Source organism: Pelobates fuscus, chromosome 4, assembly GCF_036172605.1.
Source record: "Pelobates fuscus isolate aPelFus1 chromosome 4, aPelFus1.pri, whole genome shotgun sequence".
Taxonomy (NCBI): domain Eukaryota; kingdom Metazoa; phylum Chordata; class Amphibia; order Anura; family Pelobatidae; genus Pelobates; species Pelobates fuscus.
Genome location: NC_086320.1, coordinates 225547768 through 225573871, shown reverse-complemented (window position 1 = coordinate 225573871; position 26104 = coordinate 225547768). Strand labels below are relative to the sequence as shown.

The following is a 26104-nucleotide window of genomic DNA, read 5'->3' as shown; positions in this document are numbered from 1 at the left end:
GCAGGTACTCCCTGTTAACATACCGCACCCCCGCCTTACTGAATTGTGGGCACTTTACCTGTTTGAATGGAGGAAAGACACCCTTACTTATTTAGGAATGCAATTAGCACCCTCCAAACATGTCATATTAAAACATAACCATGGCCGACTACTGACGAAACACACAACAATGCTGGATAGCTGGGGGAACAAACACTCCTCTTTGCTGGGTCAGATAAATGCCATAAAAATCATTGTTCTTCCACAAGTACTGTTCATTTTCAGAGCCCTACTCATTGAAGTCCCCAAAACAATGATGTCTTCTATTTTCTAAAATCTTTTTTTTCTCAGCCCCAAAGAAGGCCAAATAAAAATACATAATTCCCGTCAAACTAATACAATTTTAAAAAGACCAGAGCGCAAAAAACAAACACGCCGAAAATAATCCCGACAATAAAAAAAAGAATCTATCTTCATTCAGCGAGGGCTCCACGCAGACCCAGACCCTACCTCAATGGGTAGAGGCTGGGGGATTTGGACCCCCAGAGGTTTCTTATTTATTTTGTAAATCCCAATATTGGTTATTAACGATGGTCTGCAGTATTAAGGTCTTTCCCACCTTCTTAACTTTCTCTGAGAAGGCTGGAGTGGATCATCGCCCTGGTGCCCGGCCAGTGGGGTTTGAGGGATCACTGTGATCTCTATGCACATATCCCCTCTAGACTTGCCGTTCCTGGGATGATATCATATTATGGCTGCTCGCACACTGCAAGGTGAGCAAGGGAGCTGTTCCGCCTGTACTCCCCCCCATTGTACACATTATATTTGGGCAGAGTAGGCACCTGCTGTGTGGGTAGGCAGGTGCCTACTCTGCCAAGTACAGTTGAGCTTGCACAGTATATGGTGGACATACGTTTTAGATGGCAGGGGCACACAGGCAATGAATAATCTGGAGGAGGGAGGGGAGGAGGGGGGGCAATTGGCCCCTTCACTGCAATCCTTAGCAATGTCATAGCCCAAGTAATGTATGATATGTTCTAAGACTATGAGACTATAATTAGGAAGTGATGTTTGATATGCTACACTATCAGCAGACAAACAGTAAGATTGAATTTCATCATGGGCAGGCTGCTAATAAAAATATGTGTAATATGTTCTAAGATTAGCAGACCGTCAAATAAAAAGTGATGTGTGATATGTTCTAAGACCAGTATATTGCTAATTAAAGCCGCTGTATGCTATTTTCTATGAAGCAGTAAAGCAGTCTGTCAATATTTATATTTATTTATTTACAGAATTATTTATATTGTTTTTGTAATTTAGGGGTCTTCAGGATACAGAGGGAACATTGGCCTTCCAGGAATGAAAGGATTAAAGGTGAATAAATGATGTATAAATATGTAAACTATTTAAAATGTATTGTTGTATAACAGAAATATAGTAAAGATGGTCAAGAACATTTCACCTATGGGTTAAAGGAACACTCAAATCAACATAACCACTACACCATGCTCTGTACTGCAAGGCTTAGCTTAGGAGAGTCAACGGAAGCTTCTAGTATAGTAGGAACTTCTCAATATATCTCCTAGATACGAAGTCCAGGGCTGGACTGGGGATACAAAGCAGCCCTGGAAAAAAAAATTATGTCAGCCCCATAAGTCACTGCGCCATATATTGTCGCGTGTAATATGTAAGGCTATGTCTTGCCATGACAGATGATTGAGTTATATATATATATATATATATTGCTTTTTCTAATATAAAATATTGGTCCTTTGAGAGTAAAACGTTTAATTATACAGTAAGCATACTCACATGCAGACACAGACAATCTCACTGACATCTCAATGACACACACAAGCTCACTGATACACAGCCTCATAGACAAACAATCTCACTGATATACATGAGCTCATTGACATAAAAACACAAGCTCACTCACTAGCAGGCACACACATGCAAGCAAGCTCACTCACTAGCAGACGCACACACACAGCTTAATGTAGTGGTACTGGTGTCTATAACATCTCCCTACAGGCTTTTCAACGTAAACACTGACTTTTCAGAGAAAAGGCCATGTTTACATTGCATCAAAGTGACACCGCTAGTGACAGTCACTCAGATGGTCACTAGAGGTGCTTCCTGTGTCAGTGCACCTACATTCAGGGCCTCCACACTCTGTAGGTGCTGAACGTTCCCCATAGAGATACATTGATTTAATGCATCTCTATGAGGAGATGCTGATTGTTGTAACGTTTTGCAGCCAATCCAATGGCAAAGAATTGGATTGGCTGAGATCATCAAGCTTGAGCAGGCAGGGCCTGTCGAGGGGAGACCAGCACGCTGCATGGGGAAAAAAAAAGGTGAGCAAAAACACTATTTTTAAACACACATATACACCATGACAGACACAGAAACACATATACCATGACAGATACACACCCTATGACAGACACACACACACCATGACAGACCATGACACAGACAGACCATGACACAGACAGACCCACACACACACCATGACACAGACAGACACACACACCATGACGGACAGACACACCATGACACAGACAGACACACACACACCATGACACACAGACACACACACACACACACCATGACAGACAGACACACATACACAGACACACCATACAGACAGACACCATGGCACAGACAGACAGACACACACACACCATGACACAGACAGACAGACACATATACCATGACACACACACCATGACACAGACAGACACACACCCCATGACAGACAGACACACACACCATGACGGACAGACACAGCATGACACAGACATACAAACACACCATGACACAGACAGACACACACACACACACACACACACACACCATACAGACAGACACCATGGCACAGACAGACACACACACACCATGACAGACCATGACACAGACAGACCATGACACAGACAGACCCACACACACACCATGACACAGACAGACCCACACCCCATGACGGACAGACACACATACCATACAGGCAGACACCATGGCACAGACAGACAGACACACACAACATACAGACAGACACCATGGCACAGACAGACAGACAGACACACACCATACAGACAGACACCATGGCACAGACAGACAGATACACACACCAGACAGACAGACACATACACCATGCCACAGACAGACAGACACCATGACACAGACAGACAGACACACACACCAGACAGACAGACACCATGACACAGACAGACAGACTCACACACCAGACAGACAGACACACACACACACCATGACACAGACAGACACACACACCATGACACAGAAAGACAGACACCATGACACAGACAGACAGACACACACACCAGACAGACAGACACCATGACACAGACAGACAGACACACCATAACAGACAGACAGACACACCATAACAGACAAGCAAACTCACACTGACACACATTACTCCTACCTGCCAGGGGGTCGTGCAGTGCAGACGGCTGTCTGTGCTGGAGCACCGGTGCTGGCGGCCGCTGGGGGAGGTCTGCTGGCGGCCGCTGGGGGAGCTGCGCTGTCTCTGCTCTCCCGCCCTCGCGTGCTGCTGAATGAGACCGGGGCCGGAATATGTCGTCATATTCCGGCCCCGGTCTCATTAAGCTGCACGCTGGGTAGCAGACCCAGGTGGCTGCCCGGCCCCAGGTGCCGTCGGCCCACCGGGAAATTTCCCGGTATCCCGGTGGGCCAGTCCGGCCCTGACGAAGTATGTTTACATTGGGGAGTGGCAAGGCATTCATGAAGTGTGTATTGCAGCCCATGCAAACGATAGTTCTGACTTTATTTAATATTGTTTTATCCCCAAGATAGTATAGTTTTTGTTTAGTTTATAGAAAAACCTACTGTACAGCATGTAGAAAGGACTGAGGCAGTTGTACAAGCTCAGATCAAAACAAAACGTAAACAAAACATTGAATTTGCGCTATGTACCTGTTCAACCGTAATTCATCTCTTTCATATTAATTGCACCCACACTTATTATATATCATTTTGTTCATGAGAAACTGTGCTTTCATTTCACATCAAATATTTATATAATAAACATAATTTAATATGAATAAAATATTTTTTAAAATGTGAGAAATTAAAATATATATATTTTATTAGTTCTGCATGACATTTTAACAGTGAATTTCATAATACTGTTAGCTGTTACTGCCATAAAGTACACATATTTGTATTCAGCGATGTCTTCCGAGTACAAAAGTACCCCCCATGTACAGGCTTTATGGTGTTTTCGAAAGTTACATGGTAAAATATAGCACATTACATTTTTCAGTTTATACACATTGAAATTTGCCAGACTGGTTCTGTTGCCTTTGAGACCATTTGGTCAAAGGTGGCTCTCTAAATAGGCAATTTAGACAGCCGCCTAAGGCCTCACGCTGACTAAGGCCTTGTGGCCATAGGGTAGACTGGCCTGTCGGGCCCTCGGTCTATGACCGAGGGGGCCTGGCCTGGCCGAGGGGGCCTGGTGGCTTGCCCTGTATGCCGCCGGGTGCGAAGCTCCTCCATACAGTCTGCCCTGGGAGAGAGCCACCTTGTCACAACCCCCACCACTGTCACAGCCACCCTACCCTGCCACAGTCCCTCCACTCTGTCACAGCCTCCACCTTGTCACAGCCCCCCCACCTTTTCACAGCACCCACTAGCCAATCACAGCCCCTCCACCTTGCCACAGCCCCCACCACACTTTGGCACCTTACACTGACCCTGTCACAGACCCCACACACCTTGTCACAGCCCCCCACACACCCTGTCTCCCACACTGACACCCCTCCACACACACTGTCACCTTCACTAGCACACACTGTCACCCCCTACACATACACTATCGCCATCCTCAAACACTCTCAGTCCCCATACACTGTCACCCCCATTCCTGCCAAACTCACATTAACCCCTCCAAAACCTGTCACTCTCACCCCCTCTATCCATATCAAACTCACCCACCCTCGTTGTGCCACACTTACCCTATCACATTAACCCCCCAAATCCTGTCAGACTTACCTTCTCTCTCACTGTCACACTCACCTTCCAATCCTGTCCCACTCATCCTCTATCTGTCTGTAAGGATTACTAGTTGATCCAGCACACAGAAATAGTATCATACAAAGAAACTAGTCCTGCGCTCAAACTCCCATTACTCCTGGGCGGCAGCAATGACTATAGTACACATCAGTCAAAATACATATAGTAAAAACCAAAGAAAAAAAGTTACCTGCGCTCTCTCCACATCCCTATGTATTTTTAAACAAATGTAGGGATACATATGAAAAATACCCCTTTCTGTCTCATTAGAGATATTTTTGCCAGAAGCTCTGCCTTGATGTGGCAGGTGAGCTTACCCTCTCAAGGCCATTGGAGGTAACTAAAAACCTCCATTTGTTTAAAAATACATAGGGATGTGGAAAGAGCGCAGAAATAGTATCATACCTAGGGCTAAGGATAACGTCTCACCGGACCATAGAGTGGCCGGATTTAACGTACCCAAGAATAGTCAAAATACTTGCCAACATCAGGGATACAGAATGAGACACAATGATGAGGGAAAGCCAAAAGTCAAAGATACCAGAAATCAGGGAAGTAAAAATTATGCCAGAGTCAAAAAACAGAATAATACGATCAGGAACACACTCTCGGATAACCAGCAAAGGGAAACCACGACAGAGCAATGAGTGGAAGGAAAAATGAGTTTAAATAACCCTCCTGCAAATCTGATTGGCCTTACCTGACGTTTGACTCCAAAACGTGCGTGTGTGCGTGACGTCATACGCACATCGAAGTCGTCATTACTGTGGGTGGACGTGGGGCTATAAATTGACGTGGTTCCGCAGTGGCCGGCATCTACCGACATGCCACAAAAGTCAGACACTACGGCACAGGACCGCTGGGCGGCACCTCCACTACTCTCAGGAAGGCAACCCCCACCACAATCCCCACACAGAGAGGATGGACATGTGACACTGTCCCACTCAACCCCTTTACCCTGCCACACTCACCCTACTACATAAACCCCTCCAATCCAAACTCCACACTTACCCAAAACCCTATCACACTCTCCCCCAACCCTGCCACACTCACCCTGTCACATTAACCCCCCTTAATCTTGTCACACTCTCCTCCCCTCATTCTATCACTCTCCCTCCTCCAAACATGGCACTCTCACCCCAACCCTGCGATACACCCCTCAACTAAGATATACTCACCTTGTTACATTAACCTCCTCCATTCGTGTCACATTTACCTCCGCTCGCCTTGTCAAACTCCCTCCTGCAACCATTTCACAACCACGCCCCTATCATACGTTTCCAGACACATACTCACAACATACATTCACACACAAGGATACTTTGTGTCAGAAATATACACACCTGCACTTATGTATACGCGACTGCCAGGCTATGTAACCATACCCCGCAATTGTATATAAAGGATTAGCATAATTGCTCATTAATTTTTTTTATTGCAAATTAATTTAGTTTGCAAATTATGCCATAACTACAGTCAGATAGCTCACAACACAGCGACACAGGGAGCCACGACACTGCAAGCCTCTGGACAGAGACAGAGACTAGCATTCTGTATCCAGTGCTCGAAGCCTGTCCTTCAATATAACTACAGCCACACACACTCACTCACTGACAGACACACACTCACTCACAGACACACACACACTGACAGACACACACAGTCACTCAGACACACAGGCTCCCTCACAGACACACACACATACAGACATTCACACACACACTCACTTACAGACACAAAAACTCACTCACAGACACACACAATCACTCAGTCACACACTGACTGACAGACATACACTCGCTCACTTACAGACACACACACACACACTCACTGACAGACACACATTGACAGACATACACACATTCACTGACAGACACACTCACAAACATACACTGACAGATATACACACACAGACTCACTGACAGACATATACACACACTGACAGACATACACACACACACACACTGACACATACATACACACACACACACTGACAGACATAGATACACACACACACACACACACACACTGACAGACATACACACACCTTCCCCTCCCCTCCTCCCCCCCCACACTCACAGATTATTTGTTCATTTTAATTTAAATCCACCCAGTCTCCCTGGGGCTGCTGGCCGGGCTGTGGGCATGCATGCAGCCAGGCGGACGGCCATTTGAGGTCCAGGTGGGAGCCGGAATGTGATGTCATATTCCAGCTCCCGGCATAACTCTGCGGCGCGTGAGGAAGCTGAGCAGGGAGAGCTTAGAAATCAGCGCTCCCTTGCCGCCTGCCTGGACCCAGCTAGCCACCTGCCCCGAGGCTAACAAGGCATTTGCCTGGACATTTTTTTGCCACCCCCTGGAAAGTGCCGCCCATGGCAAATGCCTTATTTGCCTCACGGCAAATATAGCACTGACCTTATACACATAATGCAACTTATTTATTTTTTCACTTTGGGTGTTATTGGGGGCCTCATGTTTCAGTTTCGTCTAAGGCCTCACAAAGTCTAGAGCTGCCACTGCGTATGGTAGCCCAGGAATGAAAATGATCCCCATGATAGCATTGCATTTGCAAAGGTAGACAACCCAAGGTATCACAAATGGAGTATGCCCAGTCTTTTTTAGTAGCCACTTAGTCACAAACACTGGCCAAAGGTAGCGTTGAAAAATGCCAAAAACTAATTTGAACGCTAATTTTAGCCAGTGTTTGTGACCAAGTGGCTATAGAACGCCCACCATCCTTAAGGGGTTAATGGACTCTAAGATATTTTTTTACTAAGTGCTAGGTGGAGTGCTTCTAGTTTTTGTAAAACACGTCACAAGAAGCACCAAGTGTAACAACCTGCTGGGGTCTTGTTTTTTTATAATCCTTTATTTTTTTTTTAAGCACCGAGGCAGCAATACAATACATCAGGATAAAAACCTGTTCGTACGATACTTGTATTTTCCCCCTTTTTAAAAAAAATTCTTTGTTTTTGTGTGCAGAGTAATACATGTAGCTTTGCAAGGCCATAATAGTAGTAACAAGCGGTTGATACAACATACATAACATGTTCATGGTTTTGATGAGTAAGCACATTTTTGTTAATAATAGGATTGTTACAAGCTAGATAACATATGTCCAGGTTGCTATATTGCAGTAAATGCTCAAAATTATGTTAACCAACTGGACTGTGAGAGCGAGTTAAAGAACAGAGTAACACAACGGTTATCAAAGAGAAGTGGTCCTCTGTACACATAGGTTGGGTAAACCAGTCATACCAACTGGTATATATCATGTAAAGCTTAAACTTGTTAGAGGACGCATAAAACAGGCTTAATTAGCTGAGCAGGGTGGGTGCCATCTAAGTGGGGCCATCCTATATGCATGAAAACCTGTCAGTTATACCATTAGGAGAGGTACACTGAGGCTTTTAATTAACGTAAGTGAAGGCGCCATATGTGAGATTATGCTTCTAGTCTCAGTCTGTCTGCCCGCCATGGTGTGTGTGTCTGTCTGTGTCATGGTGTGTCTGTCCGTCATGGTGTGTGTGTCTGTCTGTGTCATGGTATGTGTGTGTGTCTGTCTGTGTCATGGTCTGTCTGTGTCATGGTCTGTCATGGTGTGTGCGTGTCTGTCATGGGGTGTGTATCTGTCATCGTATATGTGTTTCTGTGTCTGTCATGGTGTGTATGTGTGTTTAAAAATAGTGTTTTTGCTCACCTTTTTTTTCCCCCACGCAGCGTGCTGGTCTCCCCTCAACTGGCCCTGCCTCTATGGCTGAGATAATCAAGCTTGATGATCTCAGCCAATCCAATGCTTTGCTATTGGATTGGCTGCAAAACGTTACACCAATCAGCATCTCCTCATAGAGATGCATTAAATCAATGTATCTCTATGGGGAACGTTCAGCACCTACAGAGTGTGGAGGCCCTGAATGTAGGTGCACTGACACAGGAAGCACCTCTAGTGACCATCTGAGTGACTGTCACTAGTGGTGTCACTTTGATGCAATGTAAACATGGCCTTTTCTCTGAAAAGTCAGTGTTTACGTTGAAAAGCCTGTAGGGAGATGCTATAGACACCAGTACCACTACATTAAGCTGTGTGTGTGCGTCTGCTAGTGAGTGAGCTTGCTTGCATGTGTGTGCCTGCTAGTGAGTGAGCTTGTGTTTTTATGTCAATGAGCTCATGTATATCAGTGAGATTGTTTGTCTATGAGGCTGTGTATCAGTGAGCTTGTGTGTGTCATTGAGATGTCAGTGAGATTGTCTGTGTCTGCATGTGAGTATGCTTACTGTATAATTAAACGTTTTACTCTCAAAGGACCAATATTTTATATTAGAAAAAGCAATATATATATATATATATATATATATATATATATATATATATATATATATATATATATATATTACTCAATCATCTGTCATGGCAAGACATAGCCTTACATATTACACGCGACAATATATGGCGCAGTGACTTATGGGGCTGGCATAATTTTTTTTTCCAGGGCTGCTTTGTATCCCCAGTCCGGCCCTGCCTGGTATGATAATTGCCTCAACATTCCTTACTGTTTCCTCCTACGTTTTGGAATGCATACAGTCCAAACAAACTAAACCACTAAGCCATAACCCACCAAGCAAATTGTTTGTGATTACTGATGGCAGATTAACCTTGATGTCTTTCTATCTAAAACTAAAGCAACAGGTCACCCAGGTGTGTGTAAAACCATATCCACTCTTTCTCTTTTCTTTCTCTATTTTGGTGGCTTTCTTTGCATAAGGATGCAAAAATATATACAAGTGTGTGGTGCAAATTACCCCAATGGCTTACTACAGCCCTTATCTATTCCTATTGATTTCTAAGTAGATGTGCCACATTCCAATGGAAGTACTGTGATAGTAATGATAATAGACCGTTTTTCAAAAATGTCTCATATCATTTGCTCCCTAAATTGCCATCTTCTTCAGAATTAGAAGTTAAATTGCCATCTTCTTCAGAATTAGAAGTTCTCTTCAGCAGAGAGGTGTTCTGTGTACATGGCATCACAAAAGAAATTGTATCTCATTGAGGTAGCCAGTTTGTTTCTCAGTTTTGGCCTTTTGTTTGGAGATGGTTACTGCTTTGTCTTTTTCTTCCACTTATCATTCCCAGTCCAACTGAGCTGCTAAATGTGCAAATCGAACCAATACTTACGCTCTTTTATAATGAACAACCAGGATGACTGGATTGGCCTGCTTCCTTGGGCAGAGTTTGCTCACAACAATGCCAGTCCATTTTTTGTGCTATATGGCAAACATCCTCATTCTTCCTACTGCATTCTATCATGGAGAAATGTGCCCAAGAGGCTGAATGTCACGTATTCATCCGCTTATAGAAATGTGGTTAATGACATTTACTGTCCACACAGGAAAAGTTGTGCCGAGCAGCAACCTAATCTACAGAAGGGTTAATGCAAATGAAACCTGGTAACTGACTTTGGGGGTCAAAGGCCGGTTACAGCCTATCAGAACTAAAAGAGGGGTATTTAGGCCCAGTTCTCATCCTGCTCAGTGCCCTGTTGTGGTTGTCCGAGAGCGTGTTACTGTTATTAGTTTTCTACCTGTTTTTGGACTTTGGCTTTGTTTATTGACTTCTCTATATTCTGGTATCCTGACTCCTGGCTTTCCTCATCGCTGCGTCCCTTTCTGTGTTCCCTGACCTCGGCTAGTATTTTTGACTATTCTACGCACGTTAAATCCGCCCATTCTAAGGACCGGTAATACGTTACTTATTTGTCATCCGTGCTATACAGTTCTACGTGCTGGATCAAACAGTAATCCTGACACTGAAGAGGTGTTATGCACCACCTAAACATTTATTTTTCGGTCTATTGGCATTGTAAGGATTTTAGTAGTTTGAGCTACAGTAGCTCTTATGTGTGATCAGACCAGACAGGCTAGTCTTCATTCCCCACATGCATCACTGAGCCTTGGGTGCCAATGACCCTGACGCTGGTCCTTCCTTGCACCACTTTTGGTAGGTGCTAACAACTGCGTACAGGGAACACTCCACAAGACTTACAGTTGTGGAGATGCTCTGACCGAGTCGTCTAGCCATCACTATTTGGCCCTTGTCAAAGTCACTCCGATCTTTTTGCTTGCCCATTTTTCCGTCTTTTAACACATGAAATTCAAGAACTGATTGTTCACTTGTTGCCTTATATATCCTGTCCCCTGAAAGATGCCATTGTATTAATATAATCAATGTTATTCAATTCACCTGTCAGTGGTTTTAATGTTGTGACTGATCAGTCTAAATGCAGGTAAGTAAAATAACACTGCAGCTATTATTACTAAACTTAGCTCAGATACATTGTATGCAATTTGTAATTTAATACAAACATTTATTTTTCCTTAGGGAAAGACGGGTGCTCCTGGAGTTCTGGGTGATCAAGTATGTATCGATTTTCACTTTTATTGCTCAGATTTTGTTTTTATAAATTAAGAAAGTATATAATTACTATCAAAGTATTCTTTATTCTGGTTCTTGTTTCTGTCAGCCCCAAATAAGTCCAAATAAAAAAATCATAATTCTCAATGCCACTAAGTAAAATAAAAAGATGGTAGATGGGGCATATGGAAGCATATTTACTAATTTATTTATTTTTTGTACTATTTTCTTGTGGCTAACAAGAGCTTGCCAGCTGCTACGTAATGAACCCTTGTGCTGCCAAGGGTTATTAACTATTTGCACACTAGCTGCTAGTGCTGTCAGCGGGCAAATAGTTCTTGAATTTATTTTTATTGCAAGTGAATGATTATTTGCAATACCAGTGTGGAAAATTGGTTCAGAAGAGTTTGGAAAACCAGTGATTTCCTCATCTGAGCCAATGTTACAGAATTGGTCAGACTGACAGAATTGTGACTGCATTTGGCTTTAGTAAATATGAGAATTCGGACCAGGCACTGCAGCAGCTCTGCCCTGCTTACATCATCAACATAATCACTCGGGAGTGAAGCAGGTGCCTAACGGCTGGATTCTATCTCAGGCTGACTGATGATGTATGAATATGGCAATGGGATCTAGTGTTCTGTGAAATTAGGGGCCACATTTTTAGGTATTTTTATATATACTTCATTTTAATTTTTTTTTTAAATAGTTTTTTTTTTTAGATATTTAACATTATAATAAATTCAAACTAACAATAAATAAAATAAACAATATAAAAAAATAGGGAAGGGGAAACTGAGGGTTATCCATCTGAAGTGACAATCTTTTTGTATAATATTGATATGTCTATATTTATCGATAATAATAAAACAATTATAATGTATCTATGTAAAAGGAATAAAACAAGTTTGTACAAAAAATAATTTACAGTTTAAATATCTTGAATTATAAATGATTTTTTAATCGTGTTTTCCCGCTCAGACCAGAAATAGCAAAGCTGATCCCATAATAAAGATGGCTGTCTAATAGCCATCTCACATGTTTTGTTTTCTAATGTCAACTTTAGAGGGTTTAGCAGGAGATTCCCAATATCTGGGTAAGTAGGATGTGGTGGCTATAAGAATATGCCCTATTATTAGTCTGTCCACTTTATTAACAGATTCTGGAAAGTTTTTAAAGAGCCTGAATTCCTAAGTAAAGGTGGTTATATTTGGGTCAACAGTTTTAACAAGTTTATGAATATCACTCAAGAATCTAGCGAGTTTAGGGCAATACCGCCAAATGTATGACATGGTACCTGTCCCATCACACTCCCTCCAATATCTGTTCATTTTGTGAAGGTGTGATGGAACCAGGTACCAACAATAGAGAGTTTTCAATGATTCTTGTGATGACTAGCACACTGCATGATAGCTCTCAAGGCGAGAATAGAATTTATACAATTTTCCAGTAGTGGGCCTAGGAGAAATATGGGAATAACAAAATGTCTTTAAGATTTGGATTGAGGGGGGCGGGGCCTGACAGGCAGGCTGAACGGACACATGCAGGGCGAGCTCCTGACCAAAGCATGCATATTAATACTTTTCCTGCATGCTAACTCACCCATATCACCACAAAACCAGCCTGAATGCATAGTGGGGACCCTGGGGTCTCAAATGGTACCAGTTTTGGCACTGTCCCGACCAAGAACACCGGACCTCGACCTCTTGCGGCCAGCATCGGAAGGATGGCTGTTCTCCAGATGCCGCATCTTGTATCTCATAGCTTCACTCCCCTTCCCCCCTCTGAACCAGGGGGGTCATCCCGGTTCCAGGAGACCACACACCACTTCTCCATAGCTTTGAGAGCTGCTGCACATGGAGACGCCCCGCGGCTCCCAAATAGGCGGTGCCCACAGCCGGAGGGCCAGCCAAGTCCTTCTATACAACAACCCTGAGCAAGCTAGATGACATATTTGCCAAATTCTGGGTGAAACTAGAAGCTAAGCAACAGAACGTACATACCTCGGAGGCACCGACACCAGCTATGCGTACACATCAGACCACCTCACCCTCCATGACTCAACAAAAGCTGAATCACCGGAGAACCCCTCTTCCTACAAAGGAGGCCCAGGAAGCAAGGCTCAACTAAGCACCCAATGCCCAAGACCCCAAACGCAAAACCTGCAGCCAATCGTGGACCTAGCCAGCGTGCAGGGAACGGAGACTTTAAATCGCTTACCCCTCAAAATGGCACCTACTGCACCAGAAATCCATGGGGGCAAAAACTCCCAAGCCCCCCACCTGGACACTCACGCAATACATGCCTCTCCATGGGGGAAATACACCCGACAACCCAGCAAGTTCCTCGAAAATCAGGAATCGGATGAAAGGGCACGAAACTCAAGGAGGCAACCCCACCTGCATATGCCCGTTTTGCTCACCAAGCGGTGGACTCCGATATTTAGTATAATTTTTGTTCACTCGTAATCAAGCCAGTTCCTTTAATCCATTCTTCTTTCACCCAGCGTAGCTTGTTAAAACCTAATAGCTTGGACCAGACCTACTTGGACCAGACCCACTCTATAAGCACGTGTAGTCAGATACTAGGATAGGTGTGCTCAGCTCAGTTCCGTAAAATCTGGGACACCAAGACCACCATTTACCTTTAAATGTTGCATAGTTATCAACTGAATCCTACTCGGTTTATTATTCCAGATGTATTTGATCAATGTTGAGTGTATCTTGTTAAAAAAAAAAAGCACAATGGAATGGACAAAGAAATTGTTCTAAGGTAGTATAATATCTTGGGCAGTTTTGACACCAGAATAGATGAGGCCTTGTTGCCTTTTAAATAAAATGTTTGTTTGAGGCGTCTCATCATAAATTAATTTGATTGATTTTTATTTTGGTAACTGATATCATCGCTGATAATGAAGCAGATTGGCCAAATGTATAGCTTGATTTAAAATGTATAGCTCTTTTTCAAGCGTTTTTAGATTGTTTATTATAGCTTTCTTCAGATGAGACACACTTTGCATGAATTGGCCTTGCAAAACAGTCATCTGCACATTCCAGTTCACCCCATCAGGAACCTCAGAAATAGTATTGTTCTATAATACAATCTCTGCATGAAGTGTATTCTCTGTATTCAAAACTAAATAGTCTCCTAATTTCCATACCCAATTTAGAGTCAAAAGAGAAAGATTCATCCAATAGTACTATAGGAGCGTGATCTGACCATCCAATATCCAAAATATCAGATCTTAGGACGTGTGGTACTGTAGCCTTGTTTACCATAAGCCTATCAATCCGAGAGTACATATTGTACTGTACTGAATGATAGGTAAAATTATTTTCACCTGCATGGAACATTCTCCACGTATCATATAGTCACCTAATTTCCATTCCCGATTTGGAGTCAAAGAGAAAGAGTCAGCCTATATTACTATAGGAGCATGATCTGACCATCCAATATCCAGAATATCAGATCTAAAGACGTGCTGTACTGTTGCCTTGGTCAACATAAACGTATCAATCCGAGAGTACATATTGTACTGTACTGAATGATAGGTAAAATTATTTTCACCTGCATGGAACATTCTCCACGTATCATATAGTCACCTAATTTCCATTCCCGATTTGGAGTCAAAGAGAAAGAGTCAGCCTATATTACTATAGGAGCATGATCTGACCATCCAATATCCAGAATATCAGATCTAAAGACGTGCTGTACTGTTGCCTTGGTCAACATAAACGTATCAATCCGAGAGTACATATTGTACTGTACTGAGTGATAGGTAAAATTATTTTCACCTGCATGGAACATTCTCCACGTATCATATTGTCACCTAATTTCCATTCCCGATTTGGAGTCAAATAGAAAGAGTCAGCCTATATTACTATAGGAGCATGATCTGACCATCCAATATCCAGAATATCAGATCTAAAGACGTGCTGTACTGTTGCCTTGGTCAACATAAACGTATCAATCCGAGAGTACATATTGTACTGCACTGAGTGATAGGTAAAATCCTTTTTGCCTGCATGCAACATTTTCCAAGTATCGTACAAATCATGAGCAAGCATTAATTTTGAACAGGATTTAGCTCTCATTCCGTTTTGAGATTTCTCTGACTATATCTAATACAAAATTAGTATCTACACATATAACTAATCTCCCTTTTGCATATTATAATACATCCATCACCTTTTTTGAAAACACTAATTGGTCCTGAATTAGGGAAATAGACATTTATAATCGTATATACAACATTATTGATCTAGCCCATCCATCCCTACCCTCATCATCCACATTTGTGTTAAAGAATAACGATAATCCCCTAGATATAGTTCTATCTAGCTAATAGTATGACGTGGGAAAATCTTACCCATTAAATTTGGCATCCTATCAGCTTTAAAATGCATTTCTTGAACCCATACTATATCCGATTTATGGTTCTGATATCTCTTCTGTGGGTTGTTCAGGCCTCTCACATTAAATTACATCAATTTCAATTCCATTTTAAAATGTTATAAAAAAAGAAAAATGCTACTGATCTACCCATAACAAATGGCATATGAATAAATAGAGTGTCTCAAGCACAGCGCACAAGAGGAAACCCATAAAGCTCTGAAATCAGAGCAAACAATATTTCAAATATTATCAGCCAATATATTGTGACATAGAACCATAGTATAATATGTATGTGAAAGACATTGAGAATCAATATTATGCAAATTAATTGGTTAAGTGCAAATATAGAATTTGCAAAAGCATTGAATAGTCTCCTCTACTAAAAAACATTTGCAGGCCCATAAGGTGGGGGAGGGGGTACAAAGTTAACTCAGATAGACAAGCGCCACTGTATACAAAGATACACCATCATTTGAGACACTCAAAAAGCAGAATTATAAAATAATATATACCATATATTAAAACATATTTAGAATGTAACTTACATACAAACTTGTCCCAATATAAAAAAAATAAAAAATTTACAGTATTAGGATTTTTCAAACCAGTCAATAAAAAGAAAACATATCAAAATATGTTCTGTTCCTTTCCTTGGGGCCCCTGTGACAAAGGTTACTCCACTGTCAATATTGCAATAACTTCCTGAATTACTTCTGGAGAGGATATAATACAATTTCGGAGAGGTAATTTTTCTCTACAGAGAAGTGAAATTCATTGAAAAGTGATACATAAAATTTCTTAGCACAACAAAAAATAATAGGGAACCCAATAAAATGATTCTTGTAAATCATAGTTTATGGACGTATGCATTCATTTTTTTTATTTTATAGAGACAATATTCTGAGACTGTGTCACAATTAATGACCAATTGATGTTTAAAATGAAAACAGGGATTTAAACAACCTGATCGAGATAAAAACGTACACATTTTTCAAGACGTTTCTCCATCAACATTACTAAAAAGAGAATTTCAGATACTTAGAAAAGTTCACCAAAATATAAAATATAGATGGGGCTTTACCGTTCAAGTTTCATTCCATTATGAAGGTCATAATTCTATCATAACAACACCAAAAGAGAGGCAAGATTTTCTATCTGCCTCTTACACAAAGATCCCTAAGAAAATCTGGTTGAAAAGAACATATGAAATACTTCATTTTTTTTTTTAAAATGCTGCAAGGATTTGGGTGACAGTTGTCATTTAAGACTAACCAATTAGTATTTTTTTATTATATGATCTCACAGTAATAAAAGCAATGTTTTCCTATACTTGTTATATAAAGATATAAATGTGCATCCGTGAGCTCCAATGAGATTGTGAGTCATACATCAGGACTCACATTCACAGCTCTTTCTTTGGTAGTGGGGTTACCCCAGTTGTTCTTAACCACTCATCCAAAGGACTAGGGCAGGGGTAGGCAAGTTGTGGACTACGTCTCTTGTAATGCTCTTACAGTCATAATGGCAAAGCAACAGGAGAGATGTAGTCCATAGCATCTGGAGTGCCGAAAGGTTGCCTACCTCGACACTAGGCAAGAAATGAGGAGGCTCCCTTCTTGTTAGCAGATGTTCCTAGGGATTTCCTACTCTACTGTTTAGGTTTTATTTGATTATTTCTTCACTTGATAGACAACTGTTTATGAACTAATCTGAGCAATTCTAGAGCTATTCAGCCCCATAGCATGGATAATCTGGCTTGGCTCAAATACAGATAAATGTGTCGTAAACTAAATGTATTGATAGGAATTTTGAATTTGATGCTGAGGTTTTCTCTATTTTCATAACATGAACAAACAAAACCCAGAAAGGGGTATATAAAGTAAAAGGAGGGGTATTGAAAGAGGAGTGTTATTGAAAGATTTGCAGTGTAAATATATGGTGGAACCAATTCATACAATGCTGTACACACAATGCCATTCAACCACAAACAGATACAACAGTGTGTATCAATGAGCAAATTAAAATTTTACTAAATAACTCTCTCAGAAAAGCGATTCATAGAAAGGCTGTGTTTTTGTGAAAACAGGCTGTAACTTTCCATAGAAATGTGTCATGATATCATATGTTTCTACATGCCAAAAAGTATTTACCAAATGCCACATTCCATTCCCAGGAAAGGAGTACAGTGATCATATTGTATTTACAGAACCATATATCATTTGCCCATCATTTGCTACTGTTTCTAATTGTTTTACATCACTAAAATTTGTAACAATAAAAAAGAAAAAATGTACAGCATTGGGATAGTCATTTATGCACATTAGGGATGTACAATATTTATTTTTTAGTATTACACTGATTACTAGCAAAAAAATCTGCAGCGCTTTACAATTATAGAAAGGGCATATATGACAAGTAAATTATGTAGTAAAATGAACTGAGTCAATATGTAAGTATATTGCAAGTGCTTAATTTATATATTTTTTGTTATTATAATTCAATTGCTGTTCTTATTATAGCTTAGTTAGAATATGCTTCCTTGCTATTTTTCCAATTGAAATTATTCCCATTACTTAGCAACACATGTTCACTTGGGAATGCTATCTGTAAGCTTCATAATATACCAAATAATTGTATTTGTTTTTCTATCTACAATTTTGCATCATTTTTCCTATCCTGTCTTTGTTATCAGCTGTTCTGTGCCATCAGATTCTCATAATAAACCTCACCATAGGGAATAGGAACACTATTTTCCCAGGATGCTGCAGCAAACTATTTCCACATGCAGCTGTGGTTGAAATAGTTCCAACAACATATGACAGAATTTATTTTAAAAATAGTGGGAAAAATGCCAGTAAAGCAGGTGTTGGTTTAAGGAAACTACTGCATGTTCATTTAAATCTGGGAGGGTAGAAACCACAGAAAATACAGATGATTTCAGTCTTCTTTACATATATATTACACATTATTTATTGGTAACAGTACTTCGAGGGGAAATGTCTGTCCTGTCTATTTATTCTAGAAAAAAATATATTATTTTTTTACCATAGGTTTTTTTTTTTTTATTATTGTATAACACTACAATATAGCTAAATAAGGCAGTGGGCAAAATCCAATTAAGCAAAACAAGAAGAGAATTAATGAACAGAGTTAACCCCTTAAGGACCAACCTTCTGGAATAAAAGGGAATCATGTCATGTCACACATGTCATGTGTCCTTAAGGGGTTAAAAGGGGAAAGTGGAAAAGATGGAAAAGAGAGGGAAATGGCAGGTAATTATTGGTGTTAATCTTCTTCCGAAATTCATATTCGGGTATTTATTAAATAAGCTTGGATAAGCCTTTTGTATAATTTCATAATTTTACATAAATATTATACATTATTTTTTAAATGTAAAAAAATATATCATGGATAAAAATATATAATATTAAAAAAAATTATATTAAATCATTTGAAAGCATATCCAACAATATTAAATTGAGGCCTCTATCAGTAGATGTGGGAAGGCGGGTGAAGTTCTGGGTTTTTAAAAGTGTAACAGACTGCCCTTGGTCCAGAAATATCCAAATCTGAGCGCCTACTGGAGATTGACATTTTTTTTTAATGAGTAAAGATTTTCTTAGTTTCTGTGACTTGGTAATTGAAGCAATTTTTCCCCACATTTGTTTCATTATGATAGACAGACAGAATGACGGACAGGGCAAATGTTCAGTTTTTCTTACAATGTCTGCAGAATTGCAGGACTATAATGCAGGAGCAGGGGAAAAAAGCCAGTTATGCCTTTAGTTTGACTATTTTTCCCTAAATTTGACATTAACTTTGAATTTGATTTCCCAACAAATCTCACTTGAGTCAATAACCCTGTTAGTATAGGTAATGAAAAAAATAATGAATTCATTGTTTCTCATATTTGTAGGGTTGCGATCAATTTGATGAGGTATAGGACAACATTTTAAAGCTAAAAGTGTGCAAAATGTGGTTCACAAAGAATGTGAGTTATTAGCAGCTACCAAAACTAAAACTGCTATATAATAGTATGTCATTTTAAAAAGTAAACAGCCAATGATATCTACCTAGAAAACCCTTAAGTCAGTTATGCTTTCAGTTTGGCTATTTTGGCCCTACATTTGAAATTCAAAATGTGAATACCCAACAATTCTCACTTTAACGAATAACCATATAAAAAAGGATATATTTGTAAAAAGTAGACACCCAATGATAATTACCTAGTGTTAGGTATGTTTATTATTTTTATTGCCAAAATTAGCGTAAATATTTGTTTGTGTGTGAAAAATGCAAAAAACTAATTTGAACGCCAATTTTGGCCAGTGTTTGTGACTAAGAGGCTACTAAAAAAGACAGACATAACCCATTTGCAATACATTGGGTTGTCTTCTATTGCAAATGGCATGCCATCATGGGGGTAATTTTCATTCCTGGGCTATCATATGGTCTCAAAGGCAATGTGAAAAGACTGAAACGCAAACCTTATATTTGACTCTGTAACTTTTGAAAACACCTTAAAACCTGTACATGAGGGGAACTGTTATACTCGGGAGACTTCGTTGAACACAAATATTAATGTTTCAAACAGTAAAACGTGGGGCGTGGCAAGCGGCGGAACGGAATGGCCGCATAGAGACCGAGCTCCTCCGGCCCCACTCTAACACGCATCAATTTTAAGCCACGGACACGGGAATGGGGAAGCACACCAAGGCAGGGAACACCCCCAAACCCTCGGGGACCCGACAGGTGAATCAGACCGCTTCCATGCGGCAGTTCTTGGCCGCAGCGCCGGACCCGCCATCCCAGGCGCAGTCCGAGGCCTACACACCATCAGAGGCCTCCACGCCACACTCCCTCTACCCAGGCCGTGATGAAGCCAGGGAAACCCCTCCACCAGACTGGCTGGCCCTTCTTCAAGCACTGCCCACGCGAGCAGACCTTACCCAGTCCACCTCAGCCCTGCAGTCCTCCATCAGGGCAGACATACAACTGATGAGAGCTGATATCCAGGGCATAGCAGACCGCATGGCCCAGATTGAAGCAGACCATGATTCCCTCACTGCAGCACAAGCAGCCCATGCTGTGAATCAAGCTAAACAGAACACCCAAATGCAAGCAATGGCCAGACATATAGAAGATCTGGATAACAAAGGCCGCAGACAAAACCTACGAATAAGGGGCCTGCCAGAAGGAGAAGACTCACCAGCTCTTCTTAAAGGTACACTCACGGCCATATTCAACGAGCTCCTGAGTCGCCCCAAAGAGACTCCCATAGACTTCATCAGAGCACACAGGGCTTTAAGACCCAGGGGTCCACCAGAAGCACCACCTAGAGATGTGATCTGCTGCCTGGCACTCTACTCCCTGAAAGAAGATATCCTGCATGCAGCGCGAACAAGAGGCGACGTCGACTTCGAAGGCTGACAACTACAACTATACCCAGACCTATGCCCAGCCACCTTGGGGTATCGCAGAGCACTGAAACCACTTACCAGATTGCTCGTGTCACAGAAAATCCGATACCACTGGACCTTCCCTACAGGCCTGATAGCCACTACCCAGCAAGGCCCTTGGCTGATCCGCACCCTGCAGGACTTACAAGGGCTGTTAGAAGAACTGCACCTGCCTCCCCTCCACATGTCTTGGCCAGACCCGCTGGATTTCTACAATAGCCCACCCGTGCAGCAAGGAGTATCTTTGCCACAACAGCGCAGGAACCGGACGAGATTGGAGACTGTGAGACCGGCAGGTGCAACGCGCTAATGGACTTTCGAGACGAGCCAACGAGCAGGGAGCAGCGCACTGAACTCGTAACTATGCATTGGGACACTATACACATAGGCCCACAACACTTTTAGGCCACATAATGCACTGCTACACTACCTTGCACTACACGTACCAGGGGGGGGAGGGAGGGGGGGTACACTGAAGAGGTTATCCGGGACACTCTGATTGCTCACCCTGAAGAAGCGCAAAATACACACTGGGACTTAATGTCTACTACACACCTGCTTGGGTGGGGGATCCGGGGGGGGGGGGTGGTGAGGAAGGGGCGGATTGAGACCACGTATTGGGCCGCAGGGAAAAGGAGCTGGGGGGCACATGGAAAGGCAATCCCCAAACGATAACCCGAGTAGCCCTGGCCAAGGAACACAGCCAGACCCCCAACCGAGCTCCCCCACCTTACGGGGCAACCTCAACGGGGTAGCACGAACGCGAGGGTGGGGGTGGGAGTACGTAAGGGACCAAACGAGGCCAACCAGACACATACAGCTGCCACACCAGCCTGCACGTTAGCACATAGATACACACTGCCGCACAAAGGGGTGGTGGGGGGGCGGAGGTGACTCAGGCAAGACTTGATCGACTCCAGGGGTTTTCTCACGAATATACACCGGGGCGAGAGGGGGAGGGTGGGAGCTGGGTCAGGTAGCTGCCGACACCGCCCGTACCGACCAGATAGCTCCCAAGAAGAGGGGGGACATGGGGAACCCAGACAGGGAAGAGTTACACCTCACTTGGCCCTTGGAAGGGGGGATAAGTGGGGTAGAGGTCACAAGGCCACGCTCCCAACAGACAGGGGCACACAGAAGTTGGCGAGGGGACTCGGCGGTGCCGACAGGTGCGGCGCAGTCGACTCCTGCTTAGCCCGTACCCTAGTCTTTTCTTTTTGTGTTTTTCTCCTTATCCTTCTAGTTCACATTTTATTGGTGCTTCGTTACCAACAAGGTTTATTGTTCTAATCTGTTGTACAGTTTGATATTTGTAGCTGACGCTGGCCTCTCCCAGCGGGGCCCACGGGGACAAGGGACGAACCCGCGAGAGGTGTCCTGCCCACGAGACGCACGCAAAACCCAGCCGCCCGCGCCTACCCCGACCACTCCCACCCGTCACGCCCTGTTCACTTAGAACCGTACCAAACATGCCGTCCCACACCACACACAAACAAGCCGAAAAAAAATTCTCTCCATCAACGCTAAGGGCATGAATGTGCCCGAAAAGCGCTCACACGCCCTACGGCACTTTCATAGCCAGAAGTCGCAGGTAGTTTTTATCCAGGAAACACATTTCAAAGAAGGCCAAGTACCCAGACTGACAGACCGCCACTACGCACAGTGTTTTTTAAGCAATAACCCTGATGGGAAATCCAAAGGTACAACGATACTTATTCACAGATCGCTGCACTTTGCTCCCACCGACACACTCCGAGACGACCACGGACGATTTGTTTGTGTCAAAGGAACGATCGCAAACCACACATACACGTTCGCGAACCTGTATACCCCCAACAAACGCCAACACCAATTTCTCCGCACGACACTCAAAAAGATTGAAGGGTTTGCGGAGGGTTGCCTGGTCGTGGGAGGCGACATGAATGTGGCCCTGTCGCCAAACATAGACACATCTATGGGGTCCTCCGCGACTCCCCAACACATCTTGACCCATATTGCAAAAACCATGAAAGAGCTGCGACTAGTGGACTGCTGGAGAGCGCTTCACCCTGACGACCGTGACTACACTTTTTACTCCATCCCCCATAGAACATACTCCAGAATAGACTACTTCCTTATCCCGCATTACTACCTGACCGAAGTAAGACGAACTGACATTGGGACGGCAACATGGTCCGACCACGCCCCGATCACGATGACATTAGTCTCCCCACTTTACAGGCCCACTTGCAGTAACTGGAGACTCAACGAATCAATGCTAAATGACGTAGTAACGACCACGGAGGCTAGGGAACGACTGATACAATACTTTACAGAGAACGATACGCCTGATGTCACACCCCTCTGCCTTTGGGAGGCCCATAAAAGCGTGATTCGGGGTCACTTTATAGCAAAAAGTGCCGCATTGAAAAAAGCCAGATCCGCAAAACTAAAAACCTTAATAACGGATATACAGGACCTGGAACACAGGCACAAACAAACCCACCTACCAGCAGACTGGACACAACTGACTAAACTTCGGAGGGAACTTTCCACCATTCTAATACACCACTCACAACAGGGCCTACCTACACACCAAAGCATTCTTCCACACAAACGCAAACAAATGTGGTGCCCTCCTTGCCCGCATGATCGCCAAAAAGAGAGCGGCGGCCTACATACCAGGGATCCGGGACGGGGAAGGGAAGTTACAAACCATGCCGACCGAGATGGCCAGAGCTATCCGGACATATTACGCTGGCCTATATTCGCTAGACGCACAAGGAGGAGAAGAGACCGGAGCCGACAGGAAGACTAAGATAACAGACTACCTAGAACCGCGCATACGCAAGCACATCTCTCTAGAGGCGAGAGCGGACCTGGATGAACCAATCGAGACACACAAATTGGCGTGGGCCCTCAAAAAGTCCAGGGCGGGTAAGAGCCCCGGTCCAGATGGCCTCCCCTCACGCTACTACAAGACCTACGCGGAGCTTCTACAGGCCTATCTTCCGAACTTGATACACGGAGACCAGGTGGGATTCACCCCACACCGGGAGGCTCGGGACAATACGATTAGAGCACTGTCCCTGATACACTTTGCGAAGACTAGACACGAGGGCCTTCTCCTGCTCTCAACTGACGCGGAGAAGGCGTTCGACAGGATCGCATGGGACTATATGTTCCAGGTCCTGGAAACGCTAGGACTGGGACCATTCATGATGGCCTGGATCAGAGCAATTTACTCGACACCTACTGCTCGAATCTGCATAAACGGGGCCTTCACTGACCCCTTTCATATACGGAATGGGACCAGGCAGGGCTGCCCACTCTCCCCCCTGCTCTTCGTACTGGCCTTGGAGCCGTTCCTGAACTCGGTGCGCAACAACCCGAACATCCCCAGGCTGAGGGCTGGACATGGAAAACACTCGGTCGCAGCATACGCTGACGATCTCTTGTTTTTTGTCACCGAACCAGAAGTATCCATGCCCGAGATCATGAAGGAATTTGAATCGTACGGGGCTCTATCGAACCTTAAAATCAATTTCTCTAAATCCACGATCCTCAACGTATCTATCTCGGGGCTCAGGGCAGAGGCCCTTCAACGAGAGTTACCGTTCCGATGGTCAGACACTTCCCTGAAATATCTTGGTGCAGTGCTCACAAAAGACCTCTCCCGCTTATACGAAGCAAACTTCCAACCACTTCTGGCCACCATACAGAAGGATCTTCAAGATTGGGACCAGGTCCGCCTGTCGTGGTTCGGAAGAGTGGGGGTGCTCAAAATGAATATCCTCCCAAGGGTCCTGTACCTGTTCCAGGCCATCCCTGCGGCCATCCCGGAGGCCTTCTTAACCTCCCTCAGATCACTCGCCCTGGGGTTCGCATGGCAGAAACAAAAGGCGAGAATCAAACACGACGTGCTCACACTACCGAAAGCCAAAGGAGGTCTGGCCCTGCCAGACTTCAAGAGATACCACAGGGCCACCCATATCCAAAGGATACTGGAGTGGACCAAACAAGGGGTGCAGAAACTGTGGAAGGACGTGGAAGCGACGCTAGTAGGGAGACCGATGGCAGTCCTCCCCTGGCTGGACCCCCAACAGGGTAGACAACTGGCAGCCCCACACCCCCTGATCAAAGCTACCATGCAGGTGTGGCACACAATGGCAACGCCACTCTCGCTCACCACCACACCATCCCCAATGCTGCCACTGGTCCACAATCAAGCCTTCCCTCCGGGAAGAGAACCGAGGTCGCTGGCTCTACTTCTGAACCACGAAGTACCGAGGCTATGCCACGCCCTGGACAACGGCCACACTAGGACGCTGGAGGCCATGACAGGAACCCCCAATCACTCATTTATGACGCGATTCAGGTACAGACAACTAGCAGGGTTCGTACGGGACGCTACTCAAAACAGGCACACCCTCAGACCACTCACAGCTTTTGAAGAGCTGTGCATGGATCCGGATCCTTTGGCCAGAGGCCTATCAACGCTCTATGAAATGATCATGCGGATGAGGAGGCTGCCGCCCCCAAGCTTCATGGGGAAATGGGAAACGGTGTTAGGTACCACATTCACACCTGACCAGTGGGACAAAATTTGCACCCTCTCACTTCACTACGCACCGTCCAGCGGGACGCAAGAAACTGCATACAAAATCCTAGCCCTCTGGTACCGCACACCACTCCAAACACACCTATACGACCCCACGAAAGACGACACATGCTGGCGCTGCACCACACACACGGGTACATACCTCCACATATGGTGGGAATGCCCGATCATCCGACCATACTGGACAGCCAT

At 43.6% G+C, this 26104-nt stretch overlaps 1 protein-coding gene across 1 annotated transcript in view; it reads left to right on the top strand.

Annotated features, from left to right (window-relative positions):
- Nucleotides 1-26104, top strand: part of LOC134609409 (collagen alpha-2(VI) chain-like) — a 143926-nt gene that overhangs the window by 46028 nt on the left and 71794 nt on the right. Inside the window, exons 14-15 of the mRNA XM_063453089.1 lie at nt 1303-1356; nt 11426-11461. Of these exons, the coding sequence (XP_063309159.1) occupies nt 1303-1356; nt 11426-11461 (90 nt within the window). The remainder of the gene's footprint in view (nt 1-1302; nt 1357-11425; nt 11462-26104) is intronic.